The 20,873-nt window shown below is 43.1% G+C and overlaps 1 protein-coding gene across 1 annotated transcript in view; it reads left to right on the plus strand.

The window, feature by feature from the left end:
• LOC115142369 (podocalyxin-like protein 2) overlaps positions 1-13,575 on the plus strand; it is a 42,592-nt gene extending 29,017 nt beyond the window's left edge. Inside the window, exons 5-9 of the mRNA XM_065000741.1 lie at positions 8,857-8,931; positions 11,273-11,429; positions 11,667-11,728; positions 11,943-12,122; positions 13,345-13,575. Of these exons, the coding sequence (XP_064856813.1) occupies positions 8,857-8,931; positions 11,273-11,429; positions 11,667-11,728; positions 11,943-12,122; positions 13,345-13,575 (705 nt within the window). The remainder of the gene's footprint in view (positions 1-8,856; positions 8,932-11,272; positions 11,430-11,666; positions 11,729-11,942; positions 12,123-13,344) is intronic.
• Positions 13,576-20,873: the final 7,298 nt, after the last annotated feature.

Raw genomic sequence — 20,873 nt, forward strand, 5'->3', positions numbered from 1 at the left:
TATGTCTAATCTATAATGTAGTGGAGGTGGTGGTTCAGTAGTATGTCTAATCTATAATGTAGTCTGAGGTGGTTCAGTAGTATGTCTAATCTATAATGTATCTGAGGTGGTTCAGTAGTATGTCTAATCTATAATGTAGTAGAGGTGGTGGTTCAGTAGTATGTCTAATCTATAATGTAGTGGAGGTGGTGGTTCAGTAGTATGTCTAATCTATAATGTAGTAGAGGAGGTGGTTCAGTAGTATGTCTAATCTATAATGTAGTGGAGGTGATGGTTCAGTAGTATGTCTAATCTATAATGTAGTGGAGGTGATGGTTCAGTAGTATGTCTAATCTATAATGTATCTGAGGTGGTTCAGTAGTATGTCTAATCTATAATGTAGTGGAGGTGATGGTTCAGTAGTATGTCTAATCTATAATGTATCTGAGGTGGTTCAGTAGTATGTCTAATCTATAATGTAGTGGAGGTGTTGGTTCAGTAGTATGTCTAATCTATAATGTAGTGGAGGAGGTGGTTCAGTAGTATGTTTAATCTATAATGTAGTAGAGGTGGTGGTTCAGTAGTATGTCTAATCTATAATGTATCTGAGGTGGTTCAGTAGTATGTCTAATCTATAATGTAGTGGAGGTGATGGTTCAGTAGTATGTCTAATCTATAATGTAGTGGAGGTGGTGGTTCAGTAGTATGTCTAATCTATAATGTATCTGAGGTGGTTCAGTAGTATGTCTAATCTATAATGTATCTGAGGTGGTTCAGTAGTATGTCTAATCTATAATGTAGTAGAGGTGGTGGTTCAGTAGTATGTCTAATCTATAATGTAGTGGAGGTGGTGGTTCAGTAGTATGTCTAATCTATAATGTAGTGGAGGAGGTGGTTCAGTAGTATGTCTAATCTATAATGTAGTAGAGGTGGTTGTTCAGTAGTATGTCTAATCTATAATGTAGTGGAGGTGGTGGTTCAGTAGTATGTCTAATCTATAATGTAGTAGAGGAGGTGGTTCAGTAGTATGTCTAATCTATAATGTATCTGAGGTGGTTCAGTAGTATGTCTAATCTATAATGTAGTGGAGGAGGTGGTTCAGTAGTATGTCTAATCTATAATGTAGTAGAGGTGGTGGTTCAGTAGTATGTCTAATCTATAATGTATCTGAGGTGGTTCAGTAGTATGTCTAATCTATAATGTAGTGGAGGTGATGGTTCAGTAGTATGTCTAATCTATAATGTAGTGGAGGTGGTGGTTCAGTAGTATGTCTAATCTATAATCTATGTATCTGAGGTGTTCAGTAGTATGTCTAATCTATAATGTATCTGAGGTGGTTCAGTAGTATGTCTAATCTATAATGTAGTGGAGGTGGTGGTTCAGTAGTATGTCTAATCTATAATGTAGTGGAGGAGGTGGTTCAGTAGTATGTCTAATCTATAATGTAGTAGAGGAGGTGGTTCAGTAGTATGTCTAATCTATAATGTAGTAGAGGAGGTGGTTCAGTAGTATGTCTAATCTATAATGTAGTAGAGGAGGTGGTTCAGTAGTATGTCTAATCTATAATGTAGTGGAGGTGGTTCAGTAGTATGTCTAATCTATAATGTAGTAGAGGAGCTGGTTCAGTAGTATGTCTAATCTATAATGTAGTAGAGGAGGTGGTTCAGTAGTATGTCTAATCTATAATGTAGTAGGGAGGTGGTTCAGTAGTATGTCTAATCTATAATGTAGTAGAGTTGGTGGTTCAGTAGTATGTCTAATCTATAATGTAGTAGAGGAGGTGGTTCAGTAGTATGTCTAATCTATAATGTAGTAGAGGAGGTGGTTCAGTAGTATGTCTAATCTATAATGTATCTGAGGTGGTTCAGTAGTATGTCTAATCTATAATGTAGTAGAGGAGGTGGTTCAGTAGTATGTCTAATCTATAATGTAGTAGAGGAGGTGGTTCAGTAGTATGTCTAATCTATAATGTAGTAGAGGAGGTGGTTCAGTAGTATGTCTAATCTATAATGTAGTAGAGGAGGTGGTTCAGTAGTATGTCTAATCTATAATGTAGTAGAGGAGGTGGTTCAGTAGTATGTCTAATCTATAATGTATCTGAGGTGGTTCAGTAGTATGTCTAATCTATAATGTAGTAGAGGAGGTGGTTCAGCAGTATGTCTAATCTATAATGTAGTGGAGGTGTTGGTTCAGTAGTATGTCTAATCTATAATGTATCTGAGGTGGTTCAGTAGTATGTCTAATCTATAATGTAGTAGAGGAGGTGGTTCAGTAGTATGTCTAATCTATAATGTAGTAGAGGAGGTGGTTCAGTAGTATGTCTAATCTATAATGTATCTGAGGTGGTTCAGTAGTATGTCTAATCTATAATGTAGTAGAGGAGCTGGTTCAGTAGTATGTCTAATCTATAATGTATCTGAGGTGGTTCAGTAGTATGTCTAATCTATAATGTAGTAGAGGAGGTGGTTCAGTAGTATGTCTAATCTATAATGTAGTGGAGGTGTTGGTTCAGTAGTATGTCTAATCTATAATGTATCTGAGGTGGTTCAGTAGTATGTCTAATCTATAATGTAGTAGCGGAGGTGGTTCAGTAGTATGTCTAATCTATAATGTAGTAGAGGAGGTGGTTTAGTAGTATGTCTAATCTATAATGTAGTGGAGGAGGTGGTTCAGTAGTATGTCTAATCTATAATGTAGTGGAGGAGGTGGTTCAGTAGTATGTCTAATCTATAATGTAGTAGAGGTGGTGGTTCAGTAGTATGTCTAATCTATAATGTAGTAGAGGAGGTGGTTCAGTAGTATGTCTAATCTATAATGTAGTAGAGGAGGTGGTTCAGTAGTATGTCTAATCTATAATGTAGTGGAGGTGATGGTTCAGTAGTATGTCTAATCTATAATGTAGTGGAGGTGATGGTTCAGTAGTATGTCTAATCTATAATGTATCTGAGGTGGTTCAGTAGTATGTCTAATCTATAATGTAGTGGAGGTGATGGTTCAGTAGTATGTCTAATCTATAATGTATCTGAGGTGGTTCAGTAGTATGTCTAATCTATAATGTAGTAGAGGAGCTGGTTCAGTAGTATGTCTAATCTCTAATGTATCTGAGGTGGTTCGGTAGTATGTCTAATCTATAATGTAGTAGAGGAGGTGGTTCAGTAGTATGTCTAATCTATAATGTAGTAGAGGAGGTGGTTTAGTAGTATGTCTAATCTATAATGTAGTAGAGGAGGTGGTTCAGTAGTATGTCTAATCTATAATGTAGTAGAGGAGGTGGTTCAGTAGTATGTCTAATCTATAATGTAGTAGAGGTGGTTCAGTAGTATGTCTAATCTATAATGTAGTAGAGGAGCTGGTTCAGTAGTATGTCTAATCTATAATGTAGTGGAGGAGGTGGTTCAGTAGTATGTCTAATCTATAATGTATCTGAGCTGGTTCAGTAGTATGTCTAATCTATAATGTAGTGGAGGTGATGGTTCAGTAGTATGTCTAATCTATAATGTATCTGAGAGTAGTATGTCTAATCTATAATGTAGAGGAGCTGGTTCAGTAGTATGTCTAATCTATAATGTAGTGGAGGTGATGGTTCAGTAGTATGTCTAATCTATAATGTAGTAGAGGAGCTGGTTCAGTAGAGGGAGGTGGTTCAGTAGTATGTCTAATCTATAATGTAGTGGAGGTGGTGGTTCAGTAGTATGTCTAATCTATAATGTAGTAGAGGAGGTGGTTCAGTAGTATGTCTAATCTATAATGTATCTGAGGTGGTTCAGTAGTATGTCTAATCTATAATGTAGTGGAGGAGGTGGTTCAGTAGTATGTCTAATCTATAATGTAGTAGAGGTGGTGGTTCAGTAGTATGTCTAATCTATAATGTATCTGAGGTGGTTCAGTAGTATGTCTAATCTATAATGTAGTGGAGGTGATGGTTCAGTAGTATGTCTAATCTATAATGTAGTGGAGGTGGTGGTTCAGTAGTATGTCTAATCTATAATGTATCTGAGGTGGTTCAGTAGTATGTCTAATCTATAATGTATCTGAGGTGGTTCAGTAGTATGTCTAATCTATAATGTAGTGGAGGTGGTGGTTCAGTAGTATGTCTAATCTATAATGTAGTGGAGGAGGTGGTTCAGTAGTATGTCTAATCTATAATGTAGTAGAGGAGGTGGTTTAGTAGTATGTCTAATCTATAATGTAGTAGAGGTGGTGGTTCAGGAGTATGTCTAATCTATAATGTAGTAGAGGAGGTGGTTCAGTAGTATGTCTAATCTATAATGTAGTAGAGGTGGTGGTTCAGTAGTATGTCTAATCTATAATGTAGTGGAGGAGGTGGTTCAGTAGTATGTCTAATCTATAATGTAGTAGAGGAGGTGGTTCAGTAGTATGTCTAATCTATAATGTATCTGAGGTGGTGGTTCAGTAGTATGTCTAATCTATAATGTAGTAGAGGTGGTGGTTCAGTAGTATGTCTAATCTATAATGTAGTAGAGGAGGTGGTTCAGTAGTATGTCTAATCTATAATGTAGTAGAGGAGGTGGTTCAGTAGTATGTCTAATCTATAATGTATCTGAGGTGGTTCAGTAGTATGTCTAATCTATAATGTAGTAGAGGTGGTGGTTCAGTAGTATGTCTAATCTATAATGTAGTAGAGGAGGTGGTTCAGTAGTATGTCTAATCTATAATGTAGTAGAGGAGGTGGTTCAGTAGTATGTCTAATCTATAATGTAGTAGAGGAGGTGGTTCAGTAGTATGTCTAATCTATAATGTAGTAGAGGAGGTGGTTCAGTAGTATGTCTAATCTATAATGTATCTGAGGTGGTTCAGTAGTATGTCTAATCTATAATGTAGTAGAGGAGGTGGTTCAGCAGTATGTCTAATCTATAATGTAGTGGAGGTGTTGGTTCAGTAGTATGTCTAATCTATAATGTATCTGAGGTGGTTCAGTAGTATGTCTAATCTATAATGTAGTAGCGGAGGTGGTTCAGTAGTATGTCTAATCTATAATGTAGTAGAGGAGGTGGTTCAGTAGTATGTCTAATCTGTAATGTATCTGAGGTGGTTCAGTAGTATGTCTAATCTATAATGTAGTGGAGGTGATGGTTCAGTAGTATGTCTAATCTATAATGTATCTGAGGTGGTTCAGTAGTATGTCTAATCTATAATGTAGTAGAGGAGGTGGTTCAGCAGTATGTCTAATCTATAATGTAGTGGAGGTGTTGGTTCAGTAGTATGTCTAATCTATAATGTATCTGAGGTGGTTCAGTAGTATGTCTAATCTATAATGTAGTAGCGGAGGTGGTTCAGTAGTATGTCTAATCTATAATGTAGTAGAGGAGGTGGTTTAGTAGTATGTCTAATCTATAATGTAGTAGAGGAGCTGGTTCAGTAGTATGTCTAATCTATAATGTAGTGGAGGAGGTGGTTCAGTAGTATGTCTAATCTATAATGTATCTGAGCTGGTTCAGTAGTATGTCTAATCTATAATGTAGTGGAGGTGATGGTTCAGTAGTATGTCTAATCTATAATGTAGTAGAGGAGGTGGTTCAGTAGTATGTCTAATCTATAATGTAGTAGAGGAGGTGGTTCAGTAGTATGTCTAATCTATAATGTAGTAGAGGAGGTGGTTTAGTAGTATGTCTAATCTATAATGTAGTAGAGGTGGTGGTTCAGTAGTATGTCTAATCTATAATGTAGTAGAGGAGGTGGTTCAGTAGTATGTCTAATCTATAATGTAGTAGAGGAGGTGGTTCAGTAGTATGTCTAATCTATAATGTAGTGGAGGTGATGGTTCAGTAGTATGTCTAATCTATAATGTAGTGGAGGTGATGGTTCAGTAGTATGTCTAATCTATAATGTATCTGAGGTGGTTCAGTAGTATGTCTAATCTATAATGTAGTGGAGGTGATGGTTCAGTAGTATGTCTAATCTATAATGTATCTGAGGTGGTTCAGTAGTATGTCTAATCTATAATGTAGTGGAGGTGTTGGTTCAGTAGTATGTCTAATCTATAATGTAGCAGAGGTGGTTCAGTAGTATGTCTAATCTATAATGTAGTAGCGGAGGTGGTTCAGTAGTATGTCTAATCTATAATGTAGTAGAGGAGGTGGTTTAGTAGTATGTCTAATCTATAATGTAGTAGCGGAGGTGGTTCAGTAGTATGTCTAATCTATAATGTAGTAGAGGAGGTGGTTCAGTAGTATGTCTAATCTATAATGTAGTAGAGGAGGTGGTTTAGTAGTATGTCTAATCTATAATGTAGTAGAGGAGCTGGTTCAGTAGTATGTCTAATCTATAATGTAGTGGAGGAGGTGGTTCAGTAGTATGTCTAATCTATAATGTATCTGAGCTGGTTCAGTAGTATGTCTAATCTATAATGTAGTGGAGGTGATGGTTCAGTAGTATGTCTAATCTATAATGTATCTGAGGTGGTTCAGTAGTATGTCTAATCTATAATGTAGTAGAGGAGCTGGTTCAGTAGTATGTCTAATCTATAATGTAGTGGAGGTGATGGTTCAGTAGTATGTCTAATCTATAATGTAGTAGAGGAGCTGGTTCAGTAGTATGTCTAATCTATAATGTAGTGGAGGTGGTTGTTCAGTAGTATGTCTAATCTATAATGTAGTGGAGGTGGTGGTTCAGTAGTATGTCTAATCTATAATGTAGTAGAGGAGGTGGTTCAGTAGTATGTCTAATCTATAATGTATCTGAGGTGGTTCAGTAGTATGTCTAATCTATAATGTAGTAGAGGAGGTGGTTCAGTAGTATGTCTAATCTATAATGTAGTAGAGGTGGTGGTTCAGTAGTATGTCTAATCTATAATGTAGTGGAGGTGGTGGTTCAGTAGTATGTCTAATCTATAATGTAGTGGAGGAGGTGGTTCAGTAGTATGTCTAATCTATAATGTAGTAGAGGTGGTTGTTCAGTAGTATGTCTAATCTATAATGTAGTGGAGGTGGTGGTTCAGTAGTATGTCTAATCTATAATGTAGTGGAGGTGGTGGTTCAGTAGTATGTCTAATCTATAATGTAGTGGAGGAGGTGGTTCAGTAGTATGTCTAATCTATAATGTAGTAGAGGTGGTTCAGTAGTATGTCTAATCTATAATGTAGTGGAGGTGGTGGTTCAGTAGTATGTCTAATCTATAATGTAGTAGAGGAGGTGGTTCAGTAGTATGTCTAATCTATAATGTATCTGAGGTGGTTCAGTAGTATGTCTAATCTATAATGTAGTGGAGGAGGTGGTTCAGTAGTATGTCTAATCTATAATGTAGTAGAGGTGGTGGTTCAGTAGTATGTCTAATCTATAATGTATCTGAGGTGGTTCAGTAGTATGTCTAATCTATAATGTAGTGGAGGTGATGGTTCAGTAGTATGTCTAATCTATAATGTAGTGGAGGTGGTGGTTCAGTAGTATGTCTAATCTATAATGTATCTGAGGTGGTTCAGTAGTATGTCTAATCTATAATGTATCTGAGGTGGTTCAGTAGTATGTCTAATCTATAATGTAGTAGAGGTGGTGGTTCAGTAGTATGTCTAATCTATAATGTAGTGGAGGTGGTGGTTCAGTAGTATGTCTAATCTATAATGTAGTGGAGGAGGTGGTTCAGTAGTATGTCTAATCTATAATGTAGTAGAGGTGGTTGTTCAGTAGTATGTCTAATCTATAATGTAGTGGAGGTGGTGGTTCAGTAGTATGTCTAATCTATAATGTAGTAGAGGAGGTGGTTCAGTAGTATGTCTAATCTATAATGTATCTGAGGTGGTTCAGTAGTATGTCTAATCTATAATGTAGTGGAGGAGGTGGTTCAGTAGTATGTCTAATCTATAATGTAGTAGAGGTGGTGGTTCAGTAGTATGTCTAATCTATAATGTATCTGAGGTGGTTCAGTAGTATGTCTAATCTATAATGTAGTGAGGTGATGGTTCAGTAGTATGTCTAATCTATAATGTAGTGAGGTGGTGGTTCAGTAGTATGTCTAATCTATAATGTATCTGAGGTGGTTCAGTAGTATGTCTAATCTATAATGTATCTGAGGTGGTTCAGTAGTATGTCTAATCTATAATGTAGTGGAGGTGGTGGTTCAGTAGTATGTCTAATCTATAATGTAGTGGAGGTGGTTCAGTAGTATGTCTAATCTATAATGTAGTAGAGGAGGTGGTTTAGTAGTATGTCTAATCTATAATGTAGTAGAGGTGGTGGTTCAGGAGTATGTCTAATCTATAATGTAGTAGAGGAGGTGGTTCAGTAGTATGTCTAATCTATAATGTAGTAGAGGTGGTGGTTCAGTAGTATGTCTAATCTATAATGTAGTGGAGGAGGTGGTTCAGTAGTATGTCTAATCTATAATGTAGTAGAGGAGGTGGTTCAGTAGTATGTCTAATCTATAATGTATCTGAGGTGGTGGTTCAGTAGTATGTCTAATCTATAATGTAGTAGAGGTGGTGGTTCAGTAGTATGTCTAATCTATAATGTAGTAGAGGAGGTGGTTCAGTAGTATGTCTAATCTATAATGTAGTAGAGGAGGTGGTTCAGTAGTATGTCTAATCTATAATGTATCTGAGGTGGTTCAGTAGTATGTCTAATCTATAATGTAGTAGAGGAGGTGGTTCAGTAGTATGTCTAATCTATAATGTAGTAGAGGAGGTGTTTCAGTAAACTATGATCCTATGAGGAGTAGCCGTTCCTTGAAGACTTGTTAGCCCCCTGAGGTAATGACCAAACTTCAGTTCGGCGTTCTTGTGGCACACGAGAGACCGGTTTGAACCCGACCGGTCACACTATGGTACTGTGTATCACTCAGCCCCAAAAATATTTAGACGTTTTTGATTGGTTTGCCAGCCTCTTACTAACTCGCTTTCACCTCCTCTCTTAATGTAACCACCAGGTGATCTGTGTGGACTGGAGCGATCTGGCTGGGAAGGGGTACGTCATCCTCAACATGTCAGACAACGTTGACTGTGTGAGTAACCACATCGTAAACATATTTTTTAGACCGTAATATTGCAGCATTTGTAATTGCTGATGTTTTTTAGAATCATTCGTTGGGAAAAGTTCTGATTTCGTAAATTTGTAATTGATGGGATGCCATTAGATGGTATCCTGGTTAAACCAGCCTGACACTTGTGTAAATATAGTGAGTGTAGCGTACAGTCTGGTCTAACCAGGCTATAGATCCAGACAGCTCCATTGTTGTCCTTCACTGTGAGGCAACCAGGAGCCCTTTCACTGTGAGGAAACCCAGGAGCCCTTTCACTGTGAGGAAACCCAGGAGCCCTTACACTGTGAGGAAACCAGGAGCCCTTTCACTGTGATTAAACCCAGGATCCCTTTCACTGTGAGGAAACCCAGGAGCCCTTTCACTGTGAGGCAACCAGGAGCCCTTTCACTGTGAGGAAACCAGGAGCCCTTTCACTGTGAGGAAACCAGGAGCCCTTTCACTGTGAAGAAACCCAGGAGCCCTTTCACTGTGAGGAAACCAGGAGCCCTTTCACTGTGAGACAACCAGGAGCCCTTTCACTGTGAGGAAACCAGGAGCCCTTTCACTGTGAGGAAACACAGGAGCCCTTTCACTGTGAGGAAACACAGGAGCCCTTTCACTGTGAGGAAACCCAGGAGCCCTTTCACTGTGAAGAAACCCAGGAGCCCTTTCACTGTGAGGAAACCAGGAGCCCATTCACTGTGAGGAAACACAGGAGCCCTTTCACTGTGAGGAAACCCAGGAGCCCTTTCACTGTGAGGAAACCAGGAGCCCTTTCACTGTGAAGAAACCCAGGAGCCCTTTCACTGTGAGGAAACCCAGGAGCCCTTTCTCTGTGAGGAAACCAGGAGCCCTTTCACTGTGAAGAAACCCAGGAGCCCTTTCACTGTGAGGAAACCAGGAGCCCTTTCACTGTGAGGCAAACCAGGAGCCCTTTCACTGTGAGGAAACCAGGAGCCCTTTCACTGTGAGACAACCAGGAGCCCTTTCACTGTGAGGAAACCAGGAGCCCTTTCACTGTGAGGAAACCAGGAGCCCTTTCACTGTGAGGAAACACAGGAGCCCTTTCACTGTGAGGAAACACAGGAGCCCTTTCACTGTGAGGAAACACAGGAGCCCTTTCACTGTGAGGAAACCAGGAGCCCTTTCACTGTGAGGAAACACAGGAGCCCTTTCACTGTGAGGAAACACAGGAGCCCTTTCACTGTGAGGAAACCAGGAGCCCTTTCACTGTGAGACAACCAGGAGCCCTTGCACTGTGAGGAAACCAGGAGCCCTATCTTTCCTCTGACAGTCGGTTTACAACATTCTCCTCACCCCCTCCTCTCCACCCTCCACCCTCACCCCCTCCTCTCCACCCTCCACCCTCACCCCCTTCTCTCCACCCTCCACCCTCACCCCCTCCTCTCCCCCTCACCCTCACCCCCTCCTTTCCACCCTCCCCACTCACCCCCTCCTCTCCACCCCTCACCCTCACCCCATCCTTTCCACCCTCCACCCACACCCCCACCTCTCCTCTCCACCCCCACCCCTCAACCCCTCATCCCCCTCCCCTCCACCCTCACCCCCTCCTGTCCACCCCCCACCCTCCACCCTCACCCCTCTCCATCCCCCACCCCCATCCATCTCATCCCCCTCCTCTCCTCTCCCCCTCTTCTCATCCTCTTTTGTCTGTAATATCTTTTTCGTAAGTAAGACTAGCTGTTGCCATTGGAGTCGGCTAATGGGGATCCTAATAAATCTAAATCAAATCCTCTCCATCCCCCCCCATCACCCAAGAGTCCCTCCGTCACCATGGAAACAACAGAAAGCCATGCAATTATAATCAATGTGACCTTTTTGGTTGTCACGCCAACCGCTACAGAGTAATCACAAGTACCCAGCAGGGAGGAAGACGGAAACGCTCCGATCCACAAAACAGCAGCGCGTCAAAGGAGCATGATTAGTTCAACGGCATAGTTGGCAGGCAGATTTATTCTGTACAGCATGAGTCATCACCACACAACCACAGAATACCATTTTGTATGTTAAACAGTTGCATATTTTGTATGTCTGTTTGTTTCTACCTTGTCCTCTTGTCCTTGTTTCAACTGGATCCTCTATACAACTAACTACAGCACAAACCAAATCGATCTGACAACAACCAGGTCACCTGATGCCCCTTTTTTTTTTTCACTGTTAACCTCTGACCTCTCCTGTTGTGTTTATGTTCAGGATGAGTTCTGTGTGGAGAGTAGAGAGCGGCTCTTGGAGCTGCTAGAGATAACCTTCTCTAACTAACTAGCTTTGCCCTAACCCTGTGACATCTCTGTCTCCTGGTCAGGATGAGTTCCGTGTGGAGAGTGGAGAGCGGCTCTTGGAGCTGCTAGAGACAACCTTCTCTAGGAAGATGAACAGTCCTCAGGGCTCCTGGCTCATCTCTCTCTCTAAACCCACCAGACAGGACCACCAGCTGCTCGTCACGCTGACCAACGAACACGGTACCAGATACATCAGAGAGCTGGGGCCCAGAGAGCTGGGGCCCACATTCTCATTGCAGTCAAGCTCTCAAACCTAGGTTTCATAGAAATACTGTGAAATATGTGATCCCGAGCCAAACTTCGTCAAATGATATGAAGATATACACGTAGATGCCTCCAACAGTGTATTCTCATGCGGTTGCTCACTCGTGTGCTATTTAGTAAAAAATTTTTGTGTGATTTCTGACTGTCTTTTAGGAGTTATTGCCACCAAGGATATGTTGTCAATGTTAGGCGAAATCAGGAGAGGTTTACACGAGGTAAGATCCTTCTGTTTCTATGTAAGGTTGTAATTGGTTCCTTCTGATCCTTCTGACTTTGTGTAAGGTTGTAAATGGGTCGGCCTGCTCTCCGTCCGAAGTATAAACGGATTCTGTCTGAATGAAACTGAACTGTTCAGTGTGTCTGGTTCCAGATTGGTATAAACGGATTCTGTCTGAATGAAACTCAACTGTTCAGTGTGTCTGGTTCCAGATTGGTATCCAGAACTACAGCAGAGCTGACACCTGTCACTCCAGGCCCAGTCAGACGCGTAGTGACTACGGGAAGCTGTTTGTGGTCCTGGTGATCATAGGTTCTGTCTGTGTGGTCATCATCGCCTCTGGTCTCATCTATATCTTCTGGCAGAGACGCCTGCCTAAGATCAAGACTATGGTAGGTGTAGATTTACTGTAGATTTGCTTAATGTAGATTTACTTACTGTAGATTTACTGTAGATTTACTTACTGTAGATTTACTTACTGTAGATTTACTGTAGATTTACTTACTGTAGATTTACTTACTGTAGATTTACTGTAGATTTACTGTAGATTTACTTACTGTAGATTTACTGTAGATTTACTTACTGTAGATTTACTGTAGATTTACTTACTGTAGATTTACTGTAGATTTACTTACTGTAGATTTACTTACTGTAGATTTACTGTAGATTTACTTACTGTAGATTTACTTACTGTAGATTTACTTACTGTAGATTTACTTACTGTAGATTTACTGTAGATTTACTTACTGTAGATTTACTTACTGTAGATTTACTTACTGTAGATTTACTGTAAAGCACTTTGTGACAATGTTGTTGTAAAAAAAGGGCTAAATGAATAACATTGAATTGATTGATTCATTGATTGATAAATGGTTTTGATTGATTGTTATTATTTGATAAATGGTATTGATTCATTCATTCATTGATTGATTGTAACATGGTATTGATTGATTGATTCATTGATTGATTGATAAATGGTATTGATTGATTGATTCATTCATTGATTGATTGATCAATAGCTTTATGACTGTATGGATGAATTATGATGGTGTGTTTGTTACTCTTCAGTTATTTCATTTCTTGTAAATGTATTATTATTGTTTTTCTTTCTAGACCCCCCCCAATTTCGTGGTATTCAATTGGTAGTTACAGTCTTGTCCCATCGCTGCAACTCCCGTACGGACTCAGGAGAGGTGAAGGTCGAGAGCCATGCGTCCTCCGAAACACGACCCTGCCAAGCCGCACTGCTTCTTGACACAATGCCCACTTAACCCGGAAGCCAGCCGCACCAATGTGTCGGAGGAAACACCGTACACCTGGTGACCGTATCAGTGTGCACTGCCCCCGGCCCGCCACAGGAGTCGCTAGTGCCGGCCAAACCCTCCCCTACCCGGACGACGCTGGGCCAATTGTGCGCCGCCCCATGGGTCTCCTGGTCGCGGCTGGCTGTGACAGAGCCTGGACTCGAACCCAGAATCTCTAGTGGCACAGCTAGCACTGCGATGCAGTGCCTTAGACCACTGTGCCACTCGGGAGTCCCACGCTCAATTATTTCAAACGTTATGTTTTGATTATGTAAAAACTTCTCCTCTTTCTTCTCCTTTCCCTCCCAAGACTCGAGGTGAGGAATTTCATTTTGTGGAGAACGGCTGCCATGACAACCCTACCCTGGATGTGACGAGTGACGGCGGGGGGCAGCCAGAGATACAGGAGAAGAAACATCGCCACGCCAACGGACTGACGGCTGGGTCTGTGGGGGAGGGAGGGAGCAGTGGCTGGCAGGTCCTGGTCAACAAACCTGGAGTGAAGGAAGAGGATAATATGGAAGAGGATACACACCTTTAGTAGAGAAGAAGAAGAGGATACTATGGAAGAGGATACACACCTTTAGTAGAGAGAAGAAGAGTGGAAGAGGATAATATGGAAGAGGATACACACCTTTAGTAGAGAGAAGAAGAGTGGAAGAGGATAATATGGAAGAGGATACACACCTTTAGTAGAGAGAAGAAGAGTGGAAGAGGATACTATGGAAGAGGATACACACCTTTAGTAGAGAGAAGAAGAGTGGAAGAGGATAATATGGAAGAGGATACACACCTTTAGTAGAGAGAAGAAGAGTGGAAGAGGATAATATGGAAGAGGATACACACCTTTAGTAGAGAGAAGAAGAGTGGAAGAGAAGGTAGCCTGGATCCAGATCTGTTTGTACTGTCTTCCCAACTTCTATGGTCACTGTCACATTTGGCGTGGCAAGCCAGCACAAACAGATCTGGGAGTCGGACTAGGCTAGAAAAGAGAACTCATGATGAAGACGCAAAACATCCGTGTTGTGAAACTTGTGAATGCATCGGCTGTCAAATTATACAGAGCAAAAATATAAACGCAACATGTAAAGTGTTGGTTTCATGAGCTGAAATAAAGATCCCAGAAATTGTCCATATGCACAAAAAGCTTATTTCCCTTAAATTTTGTGCACAAATTTGTTTATAGTCCTGCTAGTGAGCATTTCTCCTTTGCCAAGATAATCCATCCACCTGACAGGTGTGGCATATCAAAAAGCTGATTAAACAGCATCAAATCAGCATTAGATCATTAAACAGGTGCACCTTGTGCTGGGGACAATAAAATGCCACTCTAAACCAGAGCTCTTGCCAGAGAATTGAATGTTCATTTCTCTACCATAAGCCACCGTAAATGTCGTTTTAGAGAATTTGTCAGAATGTCCAACCGGCCTAACAACCGCAGACCACGTGTAACTACGCCAGCCCAGGACCTCCACATCCGGCTTCTTCACCTGCGGGATCGTCTTAGACCAGCCCCCTGGACAGCTGATGAAACTGAGGAGTACTTCTGTCTGTAATAAAGCCCTTTTGTGAGGAAAAACTCAATATTTTTGTCTGGGCCTTGCTCCCCAGTGGGTGGGCCTATGCTCTTCTAGGCCCAACCATTGCTGTGCCCCTGCCCAGTCATGTGAAATCCATAGATTAGGGTCTAACGAATTCATTTCAATTGACTTGATTTCCTTATATGAACTGTAACTCAGTAAAATCGTTGAAATTGTTGCATGTTGCGTTTATATATATATATATATTTTTGTTCAGTACAGAAAGACAAAGTATAGTAATCAGAAGTCACTTAAACAACTTATTAAAGCTACTTAGACGTTTTATCAATTGACTATGATTATATGATATGGACTTGATCATCTACTCTGCTTTCCTTTTTTTTGTCAACTAAGCATGATTCACATCTATTACTTTACACTGTACAGCTACAGGGACTTTTCAGAATAATGAAACATTGATATTGAAGCGAATAGAGGCATTATCCCTCTGTTACGTGTATAAATGTTCGTAGTTGAACTACTGAAGTTATTAGAATATTGCATTTAGTTTAACATGTTTGAATGCAGAGTTAAACGCTTTGTGCTATTCTTTTATTATGTAAAGTTGCAATGCCATCTCTGTATCTGATCTGTTCACACTGATCGTAGTTCAAAGTCACACAATCATTTGGAAGCATCCATTATACCCAGCCTCCTTACAATCAAGACTGAGTTAGCCAAATATCTAGCTTGGTTGCCTGACCTGAATGCTTTAGCAAGTCATCTCTGGCTGCTGTGGCACGGTAACATACAAGGGATTGGCTAAAGCACAATCACCTCTGGTAACCAGGCTGCAAAACAACTGAGGCTGTCATGGTAACATACAAGGGATTGGCTAAAGCACAATCACATCTGGTAACCAGGCTGCAAAACAACTGAGGCTGTCATGGTAACATACAAGGGATTGGCTAAAGCACAATCACATCTGGTAACCAGGCTGCAAAACAACTGAGGCTGTCATGGTAACATACAAGGGATTGGCTAAAGCACAATCACCTCTGGTAACCAGGCTGCAAAACAACAGAGGCTGTCATGGTAACATACAAGGGATTGGCTAAAGCACAATCACCTCTGGTAACCAGGCTGCAAAACAACAGAGGCTGTCATGGTAACATACAAGGGATTGGCTAAAGCACAATCACCTCTGGTAACCAGGCTGCAAAACAACAGAGGCTGTCATGGTAACATACAAGGGATTGGCTAAAGCACAATCACCTCTGGTAACCAGGCTGCAAAACAACAGAGGCTGTCATGGTAACATACAAGGGATTGGCTAAAGCACAATCACCTCTGGTAACCAGGCTGCAAAACAACTGAGGCTGTCATGGTAACATACAAGGGATTGGCTAAAGCACAATCACCTCTGGTAACCAGGCTGCAAAACAACTGAGGCTGTCATGGTAACATACAAGGGATTGGCTAAAGCACAATCACCTCTGGTAACCAGGCTGCAAAACAACTGAGGCTGTCATGGTAACATACAAGGGATTGGCTAAAGCACAATCACCTCTGGTAACCAGGCTGCAAAACAACTGAGGCTGTCATGGTAACATACAAGGGATTGGCTAAAGCACAATCACCTCTGGTAACCAGGCTGCAAAACAACAGAGGCTGTCACGGTAACATACAAGGGATTGGCTAAAGCACAATCACCTCTGGTAACCAGGCTGCAAAACAACAGAGGCTGTCACGGTAACATACAAGGGATTGGCTAAAGCACAATCACCTCTGGTAACCAGGCTGCAAAACAACTGAGGCTGTCATGGTAACATACAAGGGATTGGCTAAAGCACAATCACCTCTGGTAACCAGGCTGCAAAACAACTGAGGCTGTCATGGTAACATACAAGGGATTGGCTAAAGCACAATCACCTCTGGTAACCAGGCTGCAAAACAACAGAGGCTGTCACGGTAACATACAAGGGATTGGCTAAAGCACAATCACCTCTGGTAACCAGGCTGCAAAACAACTGAGGCTGTCATGGTAACATACAAGGGATTGGCTAAAGCACAATCACCTCTGGTAACCAGGCTGCAAAACAACTGAGGCTGTCATGGTAACATACAAGGGATTGGCTAAAGCACAATCACATCTGGTAACCAGGCTGCAAAACAACTGAGGCTGTCATGGTAACATACAAGGGATTGGCTAAAGCACAATCACATCTGGTAACCAGGCTGCAAAACAACAGAGGCTGTCATGGTAACATACAAGGGATTGGCTAAAGCACAATCACATCTGGTAACCAGGCTGCAAAACAACAGAGGCTGTCATGGTAACATACAAGGGATTGGCTAAAGCACAATCACCTCTGGTAACCAGGCTGCAAAACAACTGAGGCTGTCATGGTAACATACAAGGGATTGGCTAAAGCACAATCACATCTGGTAACCAGGCTGCAAAACAACTGAGGCTGTCATGGTAACATACAAGGGATTGGCTAAAGCACAATCACATCTGGTAACCAGGCTGCAAAACAACAGAGGCTGTCATGGTAACATACAAGGGATTGGCTAAAGCACAATCACATCTGGTAACCAGGCTGCAAAACAACTGAGGCTGTCATGGTAACATACAAGGGATTGGCTAAAGCACAATCACATCTGGTAACCAGGCTGCAAAACAACTGAGGCTGTCATGGTAACATACAAGGGATTGGCTAAAGCACAATCACATCTGGTAACCAGGCTGCAAAACAACAGAGGCTGTCATGGTAACATACAAGGGATTGGCTAAAGCACAATCACATCTGGTAACCAGGCTGCAAAACAACAGAGGCTGTCATGGTAACATACAAGGGATTGGCTAAAGCACAATCACCTCTGGTAACCAGGCTGCAAAACAACTGAGGCTGTCATGGTAACATACAAGGGATTGGCTAAAGCACAATCACCTCTGGTAACCAGGCTGCAAAACAACTGAGGCTGTCATGGTAACATACAAGGGATTGGCTAAAGCACAATCACATCTGGTAACCAGGCTGCAAAACAACAGAGGCTGTCATGGTAACATACAAGGGATTGGCTAAAGCACAATCACCTCTGGTAACCAGGCTGCAAAACAACTGAGGCTGTCATGGTAACATACAAGGGATTGGCTAAAGCACAATCACCTCTGGTAACCAGGCTGCAAAACAACAGAGGCTGTCATGGTAACAAACAAGGGATTGGCTAAAGCACAATCACCTCTGGTAATCAGGCTGCAAAACAACAGATGCTGTCCATATTTGTGATGCTTCACCCCCCCCTACAATTTTATAAATATATATATATTAATTTATCATAAGCACAGTGAATAATGTTTTGGGCTCTTTTCTGTAGAAGGCATGTCAATATGAATGTAATGACATACTGTGGTTTAAATATATCTTCTCTGCCTTGACAGTATTGTTTCTGCATCAAAATGGTGGGATGTGTTTTTGTTTTTAGTCCGCAGTCAGCTATAGAGCTCAGATCTTTTTGAGAGAAATCAATAGCACCAAGATGGTTCACATCTCTCATAGCGTACACTGTGCTTAGCCGAGGAGTGTTAGAAACGCTTAAATCCGTAAATACAAGCTAAAACTGTGTGTGTGTGTGTGTGTGTGTGTGTGTAATCATCCCAAAGCATAGTCCAATCTTACATGGTAGGGATAAGCTACTAAACGCAGGTGGTCGGTGGCACCTTAATTGGGGAGGACGGACTCATAGTAACGGCCTGAAAAGAAGAAATGGAACATCAAAAAACAACTGGTTTCCATGTGTTTGACCCCATTCCATTTACTCCATTCCAGACATTATGAGCCGTCCTCCCCTCTGCAATCTCCTGTGGTACTAAACTAACGCTTTAGTGGAGGGATGGATGGGATTGGATGGAGGAATGGCTGGATGGGAGGAAGAGAGAGTGGGATGGCTGATGAGAGGGAGAGTGGGATGGCTGAGGGGAGGGAGAGTGGGATGGCTGATGAGAGGGAGAGTGGGATGGCTGAGGGGAGGGAGGAATGGATGGATGGATGGATGAGAGGGGTGGCTGGAAGGAGAGTGGGATGGCTGATGAGAGGGAGGGAGGAATGGATGGATGGATGAGAGGGGTGGCTGGAAGAAGAGTGGGATGGCTGATGAGAGGGAGGGAGGAATGGCTGATGAGAGGGAGGGAGGAATGGATGGATGAGAGGGTGGCTGGAAGTAGAGTGGGATGGCTGATGAGGGAGGGAGGAATGGATGGATGGATGGATGAGAGGGGTGGCTGGAAGGAGAGTGGGATGGCTGATGAGAGGGAGGAATGGATGGATGGATGGATGGATGAGAGGGGTGGCTGGAAGGAGAGTGGGATGGCTGATGAGAGGGAGGGAGGAATGGATGGATGGATGAGTGGGATGGCTGATGAGAGGGAGGAATGGATGGATGGATGGATGGCTGGAAGGAGGGGGATGGCTGGAAGGGAGGAATGGATGGATGATGAGAGGGGTGGCTGGAAGGAGAGGATGGCTGAGGGAATGGATGGATGGATGAGAGGGGTGGCTGGAAGGAGAGTGGGATGGCTGAGGGGGAGGGATGGCTGATGGATGGATGGATGAGAGGGTGGCTGGAAGAGAGTGGGATGGCTGATGAGGGGAGGAATGGATGGATGGATGGATGAGGGGTGGCTGGAATGGCTGATGAGGAGGAATGGATGGATGAGAGGGGTGGCTGGAAGGAGAGTGGGATGGCTGATGAGGGAGGGAGGGAGGAATGGATGGATGAGAGGGTGGCTGGAAGGAGAGTGGGATGGCTGATGAGAGGGAGGGAGGAATGGATGGATGAGAGGGGTGGCTGGAAGGAGAGTGGGATGGCTGATGAGAGGGAGGAATGGATGGATGGATGAGAGGGGTGGCTGGAAGGAGAGTGGGATGGCTGATGAGGGGGGGAGGAATGGATGGATGGATGAGAGGGGAGGAATGGCTGGAAGGAGAGGAAGGAGAGTGGGATGGCTGAGGGGAGGGAGGAATGGATGGATGGATGAGAGGGTGGCTGGAAGGAGAGTGGGATGGCTGGGAATGGATGGATGGATGAGGGAGGAATGGATGGCTGATGAGAGGGTGGCTGGAAGGAGAGTGGGATGGCTGATGAGGGAGGAATGGATGGATGGATGGATGAGAGGGGTGGCTGGAAGGAGAGTGGGATGGCTGATGAGGGAGGAATGGATGGATGGATGGATGGATGAGAGTGGGATGGCTGAGGGGAGGGAGTAATGGATGGATGGATGGATGGATGAGAGGGGTGGCTGGAAGGAGAGTGGGATGGCTGATGAGAGGGAGGGAGGAATGGATGGATGAGAGGGTGGCTGGAAGGAGAGTGGGATGGCTGATGAGGGAGGGAGGAATGGATGAGAGGGGTGGCTGGAAGGAGAGTGGGATGGCTGATGAGGGAGGAATGGATGGATGGATGGATGAGAGGGGTGGCTGGAAGGAGAGTGGGATGGCTGATGAGGGAGGAATGGATGGATGGATGGATGAGAGGGGTGGCTGGAAGGAGGGTGGATGAGAGGGGTGGCTGGAAGGAGAGTGGGATGGCTGATGAGAGGGAGGGAGGAATGGCTGGATGAGAGGGGTGGCTAGAAGGAGAGTGGGATGGCTGATGAGAGGGAGGGAGGAATGGATGGATGAGAGGGTGGGATGGCTGATGAGAGGGAGGGAGGAATGGATGGATGAGAGGGGTGGCTGGAAGGAGAGTGGGATGGCTGATGAGAGGGAGGAATGGATGGATGAGAGGGGTGGCTGGAAGGAGAGTGGGATGGCTGAGAGGGAGGAATGGATGGATGAGAGGGGTGGCTGGAAGGAGAGGCTGGGATGGCTGATGAGAGGGGTGGCTGGAAGGGAGGAGTGGGATGGCTGATGAGAGGGAGGAATGGATGGATGAGAGGGGTGGCTGGAAGGAGAGTGGGATGGCTGAGAGGGAGGAATGGATGGATGAGAGGGGTGGCTGGAAGGAGAGTGGGATGGCTGATGAGAGGGGTGGCTGGAAGGAGAGTGGGATGGCTGAGAGGGAGGAATGGATGGATGAGAGGGGTGGCTGGAAGGAGAGTGGGATGGCTGATGAGGGAGGAATGGATGGATGAGAGGGGTGGCTGGAAGGAGAGTGGGATGGCTGATGGATGGGAGGAATGGATGGATGAGGGGTGGCTGGAAGGAGAGTGGCTGATGAGCTGAAGGAGAGTGGGATGAGGATGAGAGGGAGGGCTAACATCTGTTCGTTTTTATTTTGCACTAGACAAGCAGATAGCCACAATGTGCTCTTTAAA

This window comes from Oncorhynchus nerka, linkage group LG15 (genome assembly GCF_034236695.1).
Source record: "Oncorhynchus nerka isolate Pitt River linkage group LG15, Oner_Uvic_2.0, whole genome shotgun sequence".
Lineage (NCBI taxonomy): Eukaryota > Metazoa > Chordata > Actinopteri > Salmoniformes > Salmonidae > Oncorhynchus > Oncorhynchus nerka.